Source organism: Momordica charantia (assembly GCF_013281855.1).
Source record: "Momordica charantia cultivar OHB3-1 chromosome 11 unlocalized genomic scaffold, Mcharantia_2.0 BLBB01000011.1, whole genome shotgun sequence".
Lineage (NCBI taxonomy): Eukaryota > Viridiplantae > Streptophyta > Magnoliopsida > Cucurbitales > Cucurbitaceae > Momordica > Momordica charantia.
Window position 1 is genome coordinate 3,112,673 of NW_028275159.1, and position 15,290 is coordinate 3,127,962.

At 32.3% G+C, this 15,290-nt stretch overlaps 2 protein-coding genes across 3 annotated transcripts; both read left to right on the forward strand.

Annotated features, from left to right (window-relative positions):
- Positions 1-3,418: 3,418 nt before the first annotated feature.
- LOC111009767 (VQ motif-containing protein 4-like) lies at positions 3,419-4,271 on the forward strand. Its single transcript, XM_022282975.2, has one exon. The coding sequence runs from the start codon at positions 3,532-3,534 to the stop codon at positions 4,117-4,119; it is 588 nt and encodes a 195-aa protein (XP_022138667.1). The 5' UTR covers positions 3,419-3,531; the 3' UTR covers positions 4,120-4,271.
- A 6,292-nt stretch (positions 4,272-10,563) lies between these two features.
- LOC111012569 (putative vacuolar membrane protein YML018C) lies at positions 10,564-15,142 on the forward strand. Of its 2 annotated transcripts, XM_022286747.2 has the most exons (8): positions 10,564-10,944; positions 11,886-12,260; positions 12,476-12,690; positions 13,381-13,451; positions 13,544-13,645; positions 13,910-14,027; positions 14,299-14,434; positions 14,924-15,142. In XM_022286747.2, exons 1-8 carry the CDS (start codon positions 10,864-10,866, stop codon positions 14,972-14,974), a joined length of 1,149 nt encoding a protein of 382 aa, XP_022142439.1. In that variant the 5' UTR covers positions 10,564-10,863; the 3' UTR covers positions 14,975-15,142. The 2 variants fall into 2 exon arrangements, with proteins under 2 accessions (XP_022142439.1, XP_087975411.1); XM_088119285.1 differs by lacking the exon at positions 11,886-12,260 and having other exon boundaries at positions 10,726-10,944.
- Positions 15,143-15,290: the final 148 nt, after the last annotated feature.

Here is a 15,290-nt window from a genome sequence, read left to right on the forward strand (position 1 = left end):
GATTAGTTATTACTATTTTTTTAGAGAAATGAGTTCAATTAATGAAAAATAAAGCCACATGGGTTATATTTGAAGGGATTTATCCTGAGTGATATCTTGAAGCCACATATGAGAACTAGAGGATCAAGACGACGCACCGTTAGAGGAAGGTCATACTTAGTCAGCAGATGAACATGCCAATTACAATTGCGAGATACATGAAAAAGAAATTGAATCAAATTGTAGAGCCAAACGACGAACTTCAAGGCGGAAATTGAATTCATCCCCAGTGTTGAGGAGGCACCTTGAATAAGCTTAATTGCAATGAGACAATCAGATTCTACCTGAAATTTAGGGCAGTTGAGATCGTTGGGATATAGCAACTAATCCACCCCCAGCTTGTGTCAAAAGTGGCATTATGAAATTGAAGAGCATAAGAGCTAATCCACCAACACCTCGTGTCAAAATTCAGAATTTGCTTGCCTTGATTTGCTTGATTTCGGTCCTTTCAAATCATCCAACAGGTAATTGCAGCTAAATCTTTCTTTGTTGAGTGATTGTTGTGAGAAGATCATGCCAAATTTCCAAAAATGTCAAGTTAGGATGGCCTAGGATGCGCAATTAAGGGAACATCTTCTACCAAATCAATCGAGCAAGCTTACAGGAGAAAATTGAATGGGATGTGGTTTCCATCTTTGTGGTGGAGAGACGATAATAAGGTAAGACATCTAAACCCCGAACCATAAAGGGAACCACCCTGTAAAGTAAAGAGCCTTGCCTAAAGGACCAGACCCGGAGCCACCAATTCGGTGCAGGTCACGTGACCTACAGCTCGGCCTTCGCAAAATCCCCAAGCTCAGGTCACCTAGCTTAGAAACGAAACGCTGAGGAAAAATTACTTACTTGCTTGCCCACCCAACTCCTAATATCAATATCTCAGGGCTAGGGATGCGATACAGGGAATGGTACTCCTTGGGGTCACCATGCTCCTTCAGATATTTTTGTATCCTTTCGGGTACGATGCTTTCTATAAACGGAAACATGGAGTTCCAAAAAGGTAGTGCCTATCTGTGTCGAGTGTGTCAATTGAAAGAGGAGGAGAGACAACTCAAATGCCAGCACAAAAATCGAAAGAGTCGTGCCATTCAAAATCGAATTCGGCCGAAGATCCATTGCTCTATTTTGCATGCTCTCGACAGTGCTGGAATTCTTTTTCAAGATGTGGCCCCCTTTTTGAGCGCCTTTGGTCGTCAGGCTGCATCTGAACTACAGTGGCTTCAATCCGAGTCCGGGTCCCGGGCTGGACTCTGACTCCCCCTGATGCACGGGAGGCGCAGAGCAACCCACCCCAGAACAAAGCCCCACCCCATTGTAGCTACTATGTCAGATGAACCCGAAATCTCGGTTCCACTTATTGAGATTGGTAATAGATGGAAGATAAGGAAGGTTAGTTATTATTATTTTCCCAGTAACAAGGGTTTTAAATATGTCTAATCAACTTTAAAAAAAATATTTATTAAAAAAATCAGAAAATCAAAATATTTGTAAAATTAGTCCATACTCAGCTATTACCTAGTGTCTTCATCTTTATTTTTTGTTTTATTTTTTAGTTCATATATATATATATATATTTTTATAGTGGACGGAGAATTACAACTCATGATCTCTGTATTTCGTTGAACTAACTACATGTTAGTCATTTTTTGGTTTATATTACTGAGGGAAAACGCTAAAATCTTATTTTATTTAGACAATCTAATAGTTGGATTGATTTTTATATTACAATTAAAAGAATATGCAATATATATAGTTGCCCGAAAATACTATATTTGTATTTTTTTTTTCAGCGTTCCATTCTTTTCGGCGGCATCCTTCCGCATTGGCGGCGAGTGAAGTGCCACAATCCCATTCATCATTTTGGATCTACATAAGCCAAAACCCATAGCACTGGCGACGTCTTTTCAAATTGCTACCAATCTGAAAATCTTTGGTGTAGGTAAGTCATTTATGACAATTTTCTATTAAAATAAAAGTTCATATACGTTATCTGACTTCCATACTTCATTTTGCATAATACATTTGAAATTTTTTTCCGTATAAATTTAAAATAAAAATATGCAGTTTATTATTAGTATTTTCATAGTTAATACATCTATAAATTATTAAATTTATCCTAACCCATCGCTTTAAACTTCTAAGTCAATTATTGATATTTAAAAAAAATTATGATGATGAAATAATTAGTGTATTTGATGCTGGTGCGAACAAAGATTTGATTTATTGTTTGTAAATGAAAAAAAATATATAATTTAAATAATAAAAAACTATAAATATAATAATATCTCAAATATCTATAAATTATGTGTATATTTTTTTGTATGGAAAATATTTGACTTAAATCTTTGATAATTTGAAAAATAGATAGATGTAAAAATAGAGACTTATTACAATAAGGGTGAAAGCAAGATTTCATCTGCTGAAGAGTCAAATATTTCTTATTTTGAATTTGTCAAGCCTATATTCAACGTGGGCTCATTGTTCGTATGACTTTTTGTTTGTATTTTATTGTGGTCAATTCTTAAAAATTAAATCAAGAAATACTAATTTGATAACAATTTTATTAACTAAAATTAAACCCCCCACCCCCCAGAAAAACCCCCTTTTAAACTAATTTATAATGCTTTTATTTTCAAATTCAATATTAAAATAGCTAAAATGCAAAATTAAAAAAGCCATGTCAATTTAAAATATTTATTTCAAGTTTTTGTTAATTTATAATGCTTTTATTTTCAAATTCAATATTAAAATAACTAAAATGCAAAATTAAAAAAACCATGTCAATTTAATATATTTATTTCAAGTTTTTGTTAATATGATGCAGCTATCCAGGTTAACTATATCAAACTAACAATTAGACACAAAATTGAAATTTTATAAACCTATTTGAAAAAAATGTTAGTTTATGTATACATACCATCTTAAAAATTCAAGAATCTAAATCTTTTAAATTACCATAATTATCCATAATCTATAAGGTTGATATATGAAATTTGTAATTTATAAAGAAAAGAAAAGAACTCTATTTTCTTATTTCCTTCCGCTTAAATCAACTTATTTTTAAATTGGGTCGATTTTCTACTACAAAATTAAAAAAATAAAATATAGAAAATATTTTGCTCCTCACATGTAAAGATGAATCTTATTCTTATCACCATTATATATATGACAACTAAGAAAGATAGATATAAAAACAAAAATTATTTTAATAAAATAATAAATTGTGAAATATTTAACGAGGGTATTATTTGGACGAAATTAAATTAAGTTTGCCAACTAAAAAGAAAAAAAGGTCAAAAGAAAGTAGTAAAAGTAAATACGCCGCCTGGTATCAGATATGTACCGTTATAAAGGTCAGAAAATAACTTACAAATCATTTTCGAAGTTTAAACCACTCACTGACTTTTCTCTCTCCTACTTCAGTTACTACTCCCTCCTCTCTCTCCCTCTCTCTCCCTCTCTCTCTCTCTCTCTCTCTCTCTCTCTCTCTCTAAAATGGAACAACATGTAAACCCCATGACTTTGCCGCCGCCCCCATCGCCGCCGCCGTGGCTAACTTCTCCGACCACCTTCGTCCAAGCAGACACAAACTCCTTCCGGGACCTTGTCCAAAAGCTCACCGGCTTTTCCGGTGACTCCGAGAAACTGCCGGTCACTCACCTCTCAAAGCTTTCCTGCTCGAAGCCCTCTCCTCCGGCCGCCGACCACCTCACCGGCCCTCGCCGGTCTCCGTTCAAGCTCCAAGAGCGCCGTCACACCATGCGAAAGCTAGAGATCAAACTCGGCCTCACCACTAATTTCCGAAACTCGCCGCCGAGTCACTACTCGCCGAGTCAGATTCGCCGGTTCGACTCGCCCGTTCCGAGTCCTGTTACGCCTCTAGCTACCGAGTCGCTGTTATTTCTGAGGCCCGGCGTGGCCTCGCCGCTGTCGCCGCCGGTTACGGCGGAGGATAAAGCCATAGCTGACGGAGGGTTTTACCTTCACCCGTCGCCGGTTAGTACTCCGAGGAATTTCCAGCCGCCGGAGCTCTTGAATTTGTTCCCCTCCAATTCGCCAAGTGAGCAATCTCAAAATGCATAAAAAGAAAAAAGGGATTTTTTTTTGTTGGCAATGTCTCTGTATATTTTTAAATTCTTGTGCTTTTTTTATATTTTTATTTTCAATCATGCTGGAGCTGATCCATTGGAGTTATTAAATTTTATTTATTTCCAATATAATCGTCAAATTTCGCATTTTCTCAAACTTTTTTTTTTATTTTCATTAGTTGTTCGGGAGAAACGTAGGAGTGGATTATTACTGCGTGAATAGATATAGCTAAAATGAGTATAACTCAGCGATAATTGGTATGTACCTCCAACCACGAGTGAATAGATATAATTCGGTTGCACTTATACGTGGATGCATCTTTCAATGAAAATTTATAAGATAACAACAACAAAAATTACAGTTTTTCAAATCAGTTTGGATTATTTTCAATCTGAGTTTGAACATTTTTCATCCTTGAAATAATTACTTTATATCACAATTTTACTATTCATGTGTCAATAGAGGAGAATTATTATTATTATTATTATTATTTTATATTTTCGGATTGCACAACTCGATTTTTATTTGAATCGTTATTTCTTTTGCTAACATTTATATTTTATATAAAATTTTATTTTGATATCTAATGTTAATGTTGTAAGTTACTCATAAAGAATCAAAATTGAAAATAGATGATGCATAATTTATGTTAAATATAATAAAATATTTATCAATACAAATAAAAATAAATGTTTAGAGATAACTAAACTACAATATAAATAAAATATAAAAATTAGGACACGAAATTTCATCAAATAAATACATGTAAAAATAGACGTTGAAAAAAGTCCACGATGACAAAAACTAGTGGGCCTCACTTTTAGCTGTTAGAAAGAACATCGACACGGTTTTGTAAGTGGGTTGACGTTGTCGTTCTCGTGAAGAGAATATATGTTTTACAGTGACCGTGAGCCGTTGGATGGATCCCTCGGACGGTGGAGATGTCGAGTTTGATGGCGGCTGATTTGTCGAAACACGGCACGGACCGTCTGAGTGTTCGTAGCTTATCCTCCAGTCTTGACTGGCGATGACAAATGCACCTTTCGGTACACCATTTCCCTACACGTGGCTAATTACGTATGGTCAGTGATAGGAATTCTGCACGGAAACTTGACCTCATTTCTATATGTTCTCTAAAAGATTTATAGTACCATGACAATTTAGACACCCTTTTCATTCATGGTACCTCACTAAAATTTAACATAGGTTTAAAAATAAATTATTTATTTCAAGGTTGAATAATCGAGTACGGATTTAAATTCGTAACATTTAAAGATTAATTTTTATTACATAATTTGTCTCTTCATTTATAACTGGTCATTTTTTTTTATTACAACGTGTTTGTGGGAGTAAGAATTCGAGGTCACAATATTTTGGTCGGAGACATGTATCTTAACCAATTGAGTTAGACTCAATTGTCTTAATCGATCACTTATTATTTTAGTACAATATGTGGGGGTGAGGGATCGAATTAGCTCACAACCTCTTAGTTTGAGGTATATGTCAATTACCGCTGAGTTATGTTGGTTTTGACTCTTAATCGATCAATTTAGTTGTATTTTCCATATAAATTTTATTTGACAGGTCTAACGTTAGTATTCTATTTGTTGGTGTTGATAGAGATAACAATAATGAAAAGACATTCATTCATGAGCTAAATAAACACGATATTTAAATGGTAATAAAAAAAAGTGTATAATTTAACTAATATAAAATTATAAAATATAATACTATCTCAAAATCTATAAATTATTTTTAGTTCAAGGATGATATGAATCTCTCATATTTATAGAAGTAAGTAAATTTTCTTCACTAATTGAGATATGTTTATGTTACTGTACTAATTAAGATATATATTATATATATATAATCGATAGGCCATATATTATATATATATGATCGATAGGCCGTGGGTTCGAATTCCTACCTCATATCTTGTCATAAAAAAAAAAAAGAGATGTCCATAAATATCAACAAACTATTGGTTATTGTGATTATTTTAAACAATTATTAGCTTACATGAACGAATGATCATTCAAAAGATAAAAATAAAGAGGTCATTAACATTATTATTATCAAATCACCCAGTGATTAATGAATATTCTTTCAAAAACGTTATTTGTATAAAAATACATATGCACTTATATTTTACAAAATTAAGTTACTTAATAGAATTTCCCTAAATATTTCATATGTCTACTGTTCAAATGTTTCATAAAGAAAAAAAACGAATAATTGATTTTTTTTTTCTATTAGCTCTACATCAATAATATATCTGTCAATGTTATCTATCTTCACAAATTTATCCACTTTTATTTTCAGTTTTATAAATTATTCTAATAATAAGAATGATATATTCCAAGATAGGTAGAAATTAATTTTGATTTATATGAATTTGTTGCTCTTTGGTGACAATTTTTCTTTAGATCTTGAATAGGTTAGTCAAGATTTTGTAAGTTAATTTCTTTAATTTTTCCCCTAGCTTGCGAATGATGTCATTTGTCGACCGATAACATAGTACAACATTCCACTAAAATGTAACAAAGTCAAAGACGAAAAGGACTTGTCAAAATAAAATTGCATATTTTAATAAATTAGCATCAATTGTTTTTTTTTCCCTTTTTTTCTTACTATTTAAAAATATTTTGTAAATTGATCTTTAAAAGAAAGAAAGAAAGAAAGAAAGAAAGAAAGAAGAAGAAGATTTTTATACAATTGCGATTATTTAAAAATTTTCTTACTTTAAACGTCTCACGAAATATAGACAAAAACAAATGAAGAAAAATTTGTTATTATTATCTCTCTCTCTCTCTCTTTTCTTTTTTCTTTTTTTTTTTCTCCCCCTTTTTCTTAAAGTCTTGTTCATTAGAGGGAAAAAAAACTAAACACAAATATTAGTTTGCAACAGGAAGAGTCGTGGACAGATAAATATTTGAAATAATAAGTTTGTCTGCCAATAATATACAACTTTAATCACGCGTATCGCATTCCCCGCCCCCCCTATTTTATTTATTTTTCTTTGTTTGAGGCTTCAGCATGATTCTTAAAAACATGTCAAAATTTTATTTAAAAATTGGTTTTTACGGGATTAAAATCCTGTCTTTTGATTTTTCATTCTTCTTGCTTACGCTTTTAGTCTCTCTATTTTCAAAATATTTATTTTGGTTCCTGTAATTTTTAAAAGTAACAATAATCTTCTACTTGAAAATTTTTAAATTATATACTTAAGGAAAACCCTTTTAATATAAAATCATGGTTATATTTCAATAAATATATTAAGTGTACTATCATGAAGGTAGACAAAAAGAGATTAAAATAAAATAAATAGTCACTTTTTAAAAGATGATTAAAATAAATATTTTGAGGGACTAAAACGAACCAAAGCTCAAAGTATAGGAATCAAAACGAACATTTTGAAAATACAACGACCAAAATGAATCAAAACTCAAAGTAAAAATATCTAATATTATTTTATTTATTATTTATTTTTTAAACAAAAATGAAAAAAAAAAACAGTGATAAAGTTGTATTGGTGGATATTAAAACTTTGAACCTCATAGTTCAATACATGTGCCTTAATCCGTTGAGCTATACTCTGATTGGTGATAAATTCATCTGTTACAAAAAGAAATCCTAGAAATCGATATTTTCAAACATACATATAATTATCATGTTACATAAATCATTAGTATTTTGTGTTATTTAGTGACAACTTTGATCGATCAAGTAGAATTTCAACGAAGTTAATCAATTATGCAATGTTATGATTGAAATAAATAAAATCTTAATACAAAGCAACATTAAAGTTTGACCTAATAAAAAAAAGAGTAAAATAAGACTAGATTAGGAAATTCCCTTGTTACCAAGGAAAAAAAAAGAAAAAAAGAAGAAGAAGAAAGAAAGGATTACTTTATTAAATGATATATCCCTTAGACCGTGAGATGGACAAAAATTTTACTAGAGATCCATAAGAGAAATAAGAACTTGTGAAAAAAAAAACAATAAATTCATCTATACTTAAAAAAAAATTAATCCTAGAAATTAGTATTTTCTAACAATTGGCCTATAATTACCACATTACATTGATTAATTGACTATCTATGTTATTTATTATTATTTGTTTAGTACACTGTGTTGTTGGAGATATATGTCAATCACCGTTGAGCTAGACTTATTTTGATAGACTATCTATGTTATTTAGTACACCAGTTAGGTATAATATATATATATATATATATATATCCAATTATTCAACGTTATGATTAAAATAAATAAAATCTTCATATAAATACAACGTAACATTAATGTTAGACCTAATTAGAACGGGTAAAATAAAAAAAGAATTGGAAATTCCTCCATTAATTTTTTTTCTAAGATTGTGGAATGAAATTAAATTTTATCATATATCCGCCAGAAAAAGAAAACATTTTTTTTTCTTTTAAAAGATAGAAAAATAAAAACTTATAAACAAAATAGTAATAAATCTATTATTAAAAGAAATATTATAAATTAATATTTTCAAACCCATATAATTATTATGTTAAATTAATAATTGAGAAATCATGTTACTCAATGACAACTTGATTAAACAAAAATTCAAAAAGATAATAAATTATTCGCGGTTATGATTGAAATTAATAGAATCTTAAAATAAATACAACGATTAAAAGTTACACCTGAGTAGAAGGATGTAAAACCAAATAGGACTTCAAAATTCTCTCTTTGCAAAAATTTTCCTAAGGACATATCCTCTAAGATCATGGGATGTTCCCCCAAAGAGAACTTGACATATGAAGGCAACGAGGTATTTTTCTTTTTCTTGTTTTTTTCTTTTAATTTTATTTATTTATTTATTTTTAATGCTTTGAGGCATATTAGGGTCAAAGGAGTTGTCAACATTTGGCACCACAAAGGGGCAAAGGGGGGAATGGTATCATCATTATGATCGTGAAACTCTCATTTTCATGGGGGGTTTTTGGAGGATTTGCTCATATTCTTTGAAATGATTGCTACCAAAAGACATTCTCTCTATGTAATAATATGCTCTGTGAAAAATTCCACAACTTTTTGCTTTCACTTTTAAGTGAACTTTCAATCTTAATTATGATTAACTTTTTTTTTCAACTAATTTTTTTATAGAACTAATAGATGACATTATATCTTACATTATGTAACTCTCATTTGTATCATTAGGTAAAATAAAACATTGAGTCTCGACAGATAAAATAATAATAAGTTTGTTTCACTGTACATAGTTTAAGTGGTGATACATCAATTTTAATCTAATTCGACTGATTACAATATTTATCAACGATTAAAATATTGTAGATTTGAATCTCCATCCCACTTGTTGTTGAACAAAAAAAAATTTGTTAGAGATCAGAGTTTCCTTGTCTAAGTTCTAGATTAAAATTTATCTCCTTTTGTAGGAACAATCATTGATTACGACTGTCAAATAATGCATGTGAATTCTGTTTTTTTTTTCGATGAGTAAAATATATGTTCTTATATATTTTTTGCTTTTCACATATATATTGGGCCGAAGACATTCATGTACAATAATGGGACTTATGGGCCGGACCACATATATTGACATCATCGGCCTCAGATTAAAATGATTAAAAGTTTAACTACAGACAAGTTTATTTATTTATTTAATTTAAGGTTTATAGGTAACATGCGGGAGTGGAGATTCGAATTTTCAATTTTATTGGTCAAATGTATATGACTTAAAATTTACCCGTTGATTTATGCTCAAATTTGGAATGAATTTTATATTATAGATATCAACGTCTTTTTTTAATATTACACCATAAATATGGGACAGAAGATTTTCAAACCTAAAATAACTAGATATAGAAATATTTGTAACGGTTAAATATGTTTGTATTGGCAAGTAAACCAAATCATACTAACTAGTTGAATGTTCAACAAATGTGTGGTTAGAAATTGAACATTTAATATTTGACAGAATAATAAATATTGAAGCTGCTATGAACGGGTTGGATTGGAAACAGAACTATAAATTATCATGAAAAAAAATAATTTTTATTACCTTAGCAAATATTGATATAGTTAATGTATAACACAAATATCTACTTAAAAATCTTGTTGTATATTTAAAAAATAAGATTTAAATACTATTTGGTGTACTTTTAAAATAATTTTAGTATATTTGTTTTTAATTTATGTCAATTTTAATCTCTATTTTTTAAATATGAGTTTTAGCCCCTTCATTTTATATATTATCTCAAATTGTTGGATTCAGCCCATCAATTAACTTAATGAAATAAAAGTCATAATTTTAAGAGTAAAAGAGACCAAATATGATTTGAAAAAAAAAAATTGTTTCAAAGATTAAAATTGGATTTCAGCGAAATATGTGCATTTCTTTTTGCCTAAAGTATTTGGGTTTGTTTTGGCGCGCACACGCGTGCCATATTTGTCGAACGCTCGCAGCCGCTTTGTCACCAATCCCACCGAACGCTCAACAAAATTCCTCTCTCATCAAAACTCCTAAAAATCCAGACTACATTCAATACACTGACACCAAAAACTTCTTCAGCGAACAACTGCTCGTTTCTCAACACCTCTCTCAAATCGTCGACCCAATTAGCGCCAAGGAAAACGAAAAAACTGAAATTAATCCCTGCCGGAGGAGCAAGCTCCGAGGATGTTTCATTAATTCTCCGCGGAAATCGAGGTTTCCGCCTCAGGATTTGGGTTCGCGGCCGGGAAATGGGCTGGAGGTATAGGATTGGTTTAGGGCTGATTTTAACGGCGGTTGTTATATGGGTTACTTCCGCGGAAATTACTCAGGTCTGGTCTGATTTATGTGGAGTCGTGTTTGTTTAACTGAGTTTTTCATTTTTTCCACCTGCATTTTGGTATTAATCGCTGTATTGTTTGGCTGATGTTATTTGTTGGGAGAAGGAATGGAAATCAGAGCTAGCTTCGATTGTTTTGTTTATTTGGTTAAGAACATTAATTACGTCGAATCCCTCCGACATGCATGGACCGATCAATGCCTATAGTGAATGTCTGTGACATTTTTGGGGAAATTTACGGCCTAACTTGATGATTTGGACGTGGATGCCATAGTTGTTTAGCTATATTTATTTTATTGTTCTTTTTGCTTGGTTTCATGTTCAATTCCACTGTACTTTTACTTTTGATTTCACACAAAATTTGTTCGGATGTGGGGATTCGAACCCACGTCCCGATTGGTCAGTATGAGCTCCCACCACTTTTTTGATACGGTACATTTTTATTGGCTCAAAAATTTCAGTGAGATCTATTTATCTAAAATCACACAACATAATTGGAAGGGAGTTGTTAAGCTCTAGGTGAGCTATATACAAGTTTGGCGCTAAAATTATATTTGCATATGGTTAGGAATACATATATTTAAATATACGACCACTCGCGCTTTTAAGCATATACAAGTTCGGCGCTAAAATTATATTTGCTCAAGAATACATATATTTAAATATACGCCACTCACTTTTAAGTGCTTTAAGTTTATGAGTTTAGTGGTGATTTTAACGAGCAAAGCCCTTAGGTTTGAATTCCTGCATGGTTATTTTTTATTTTTTCACGGGTTGGATTTTATGAATCAAATTAAAATTCAAGTCCACGAGTGCGAAAGACTAAATATATATTAGGAGTCGTTTCTAGAGTTATTTTTTCAAGATTTATGTTCAACCAAATTCTCTTGTTGAGAAAATTACAACTTACCCAATATACTTTGTTTGGTGCAGAGGATCTTCAGTGAATATAAACATCCTTTTGCACTCTCTTACTTAGGGGTGTCTCTAATGGTGGTATATCTACCAGTGGCAGTTGTCAGAGACTTGATTTTCAGTTTATTAAACCCAGATTTACCAAACAACCACCCTGATAATGGTGGCTCTGTTTTGAGCTCTTCTATTGGACTTGACTTTCCTTTGAGATTTAATGAAGCTCATAACAGTTTGGATGAAGGCATGGGAAGCTGCCTAATTAGTGACAAAGATTTGAGTGAAAGGGAAGAGGGACAGCCTTTGATTCCTAAGATTGAACCAAAAAATGAAGTTAGTTCATGGGAAATTGCTAAATGCAGCCTTTTTCTTACTCCCTTGTGGTTCACTACAGAGGTACAGAAAGTTTTAGAACTTTTTTAATTAGTCGGTTAACTTATGGTTCAATAGGGACATTATTTTGATATTTCATTTAGTGTTTTTGGTTTTTTGTTTTCAAAATCTATGCTTATTTACTAATAATTTCCTTTGTGTCCTTATCTACTAAAAAGAAATTTTTGACATCCTAAGATTTTTAGTCATTTTGATAAATTTGTTCGAGACTTTTGTAGTATTTTTCGAACTCGGCCCTGGCAAATACCAGTGTCGCAACTGCAACCATCTTAAATTCCACGTCGGGCCTGTTTGCCCTTCTGTTTGGAGCCGTTCTTGGACAAGAATCCATAACCATTTCCAAGGTGGTAGCTGTTCTCATTAGCATGGCTGGGGTTGCCATGACAACCTTGGGAAAAACTTGGGCAACAAATGAGTACCTAATCATCTCTGAGTAAGTTACGTTATTGCTTAGTATAGTATTACTGATCTCCATTTCAAAGTTCAGATAAAATCATACATGTTACTTTTATTTTCGCCAACTCACAGCCCCTTTGAGATTTTTATTTTTTATATTTTTATCCATGGTATTGGGCCCCACCCCACTATTGGGTCGAAAATTAATTTATACTATTTTGGTAGTATGAATAACTCTTCACACTACTCTCATTTATTTTAAACTGCATCAATTTATATCATCCGTATATAAGAAGTATGATATGACAAATGACACGATGCGAGGTTCAACAACATTTAAGAACTCCCCGTGGATACTTCGCACACCCAATGCCAACTTGATGAGATTTTCACTTATTAAGCTTTCGATAAATCTAGGACCTTGAAGATCTACCTGTCTAAGTTCTTACCTCTAGGCCATCCCTCGGGGTCCAACCTTTGAAGGGGCAGGGGACAATCTTAGAGCGAAAACTTTAAAATCTTATTTTTATACAATAACTAAGAGCTTTTTGCATTTTACATTTTACATTGTTAATAGATGATCAGTTAAAAGTGGCAAAGTTTAGCTTAAAGTGGAGAGAAGTCCATATGCAATAAATTCTTTCTTTGACTTAACTGGACTACATGGTCATAAAGTTTTGATTTTTTCTTTTTGTAATGTGCCATCTTTTCTTCCTTTCATGGTAAGGTCTAGAGGGCGAACCGTCATGGGGGACATGTTCGGTCTTCTATCTGCAGTAACATATGGATTATTTACTGGTATGGAATTCTAACTAGGAACTGCTTTGTTGATAGCTCAAATGTTTTACTTCATGATAATTATTTTGTTCTGTGATGGGTAATTGTTATAGTACTGCTCAAGAAATCAGCTGGATCAGAAGGAGACAAGATTGATGTGCAAAAGTTCTTTGGATATGTTGGTCTCTTTACTATATTGGGCCTTTGGTGGCTTGGTAAGTGAAACAATAATGCTAGGTTTATGGTGCTTTGTTCTTCTTTATTGGAAAACTTTTGAGGGTTGGATAGAAGTTTTTGACTATGGTTGAATGATTAAGCACTTCATTGACTAGAGTTTAGACTGGTTATTTGGACAATTTGGTCATTTGGCTCTGAAAAAGTTTTAGTTACATTGTGCCTGAATGGTAGAATTAGCCATGGCAATGTGTTCTTCTACACTGACTTGCATCATTCTTACTATTAATAAAATCACTCTGCAGTGTGGCCTCTAACTGCCGTGGGCATTGAACCTCCTCTCAAGTTTCCTGCCTCAAAATCCGTCACCGAAATTGTGCTTTTAAATGGCTTTGTTGGGAGCGTTGTGTCAGATTACTTATGGTATGTCGAGAATACTACATCTTTCGGGTGGTCGTTCAGGCTGACTACTTTGATAACGATTTTTTATTTTTGACATAATAACGATTTTATTTTTAATTGTCTGTCCCTCAAAATCAAGCTTAGAGTGTTTTAGAACCATGATTTTCAAAAGGAAATAAGTAAAAAACAAAAATTGCTACCAAACTAAACTACTTTGACAATCGCGTTGAAACTTTGCTTTCTTTCATCCCAAAAATTTCTTATTACTGGGAGAATCTCATCATTCTTGCAGGGCCCACTCTGTGATTTGGACTTCTCCATTAGTTGCTACCCTGGGCATGTCATTGACAATTCCTCTAGCTATGCTGGCCGACGTTGTATTGCACGGCCGTCGCTACTCCGCTCTTTACATCCTGGGTTGCATTCAGGTAAACGCTCATCCACTTAACTAATCTCACTCTCTAGTAGTATCTTACTTCTATTTTCAAAAACTACTTCTAATCATGTTTCACTGTTAAATTTTCAGTATTGTGGCTATATAGTCCGTAGTAATATTGGTAGACGTAGACTTGAAATGACATTAATTTCTTGAAATTTTGATGGACGAAATATGATCTCCAGACAGGACCAGACTGTGTCTATATAGTCCGTAGTAATATTGGTAGACGTAGAATTGAAATGACATTCATTTCTTGAAATTTTGATGGACGAAATACGATCTCCAGACAGGACTGGACTGTGTCTATATAGTCTGCAGTAAAACTGGTAGACATAGAATTGAAATGACACTCATTTCTTGAAATGTTGATGGACGAAATACGATCTCCAAACGGGACCGAACGGGACGAAATATGTAGTTTAGACTTGTGTTTTCCCTAATTGAAACTTGTTAGCTCTATTTTCTGCTGTCCATTCAGGTATTTGCTGGATTTTTCTTGGTGAATATTTCAGACAAGTTCTCTGCCTAGGGCAAACCAGGTACAGTGAGTGGTGAATCCTGTGAAGAAGAGAGGGTGTACATAGATTTGGTGCAGGCGGCCATTGAAGTATGAGATGTATTAGAATGTAACTACTTTTTTAACTGTACAAATGTAAATACTTAATGCTCATCTATCGGAACATTTTTTCAGTCTCTACCCTTTGCTTTTGTGCAACTTTGAAATATGACAAGTTTCCTTGGTAGTTGTATCACTTCACCTCACCTACTATTTTCCAATGTGAAATCTTTAATATGCTCATCATCTCAGTTCATTGATCGGATTCTATTTGTGGTATTTCGAAATC

Coding starts and splice junctions, on each gene's coding strand:
- LOC111009767 (XM_022282975.2), top strand. CDS start 3,532: ATGGAACAACATGTAAACCCCATGACTTTGCCGCCGCCCCCATCGCCG.
- LOC111012569 (XM_022286747.2), top strand. CDS start 10,864: ATGGGCTGGAGGTATAGGATTGGTTTAGGGCTGATTTTAACGGCGGTT. Junction 10,945..11,885: donor CTTCCGCGGAAATTACTCAG/GTCTGGTCTGAT, acceptor TGTTTGGTGCAG/AGGATCTTCAGTGAATATAA. Junction 12,261..12,475: donor CCTTGTGGTTCACTACAGAG/GTACAGAAAGTT, acceptor AGACTTTTGTAG/TATTTTTCGAACTCGGCCCT.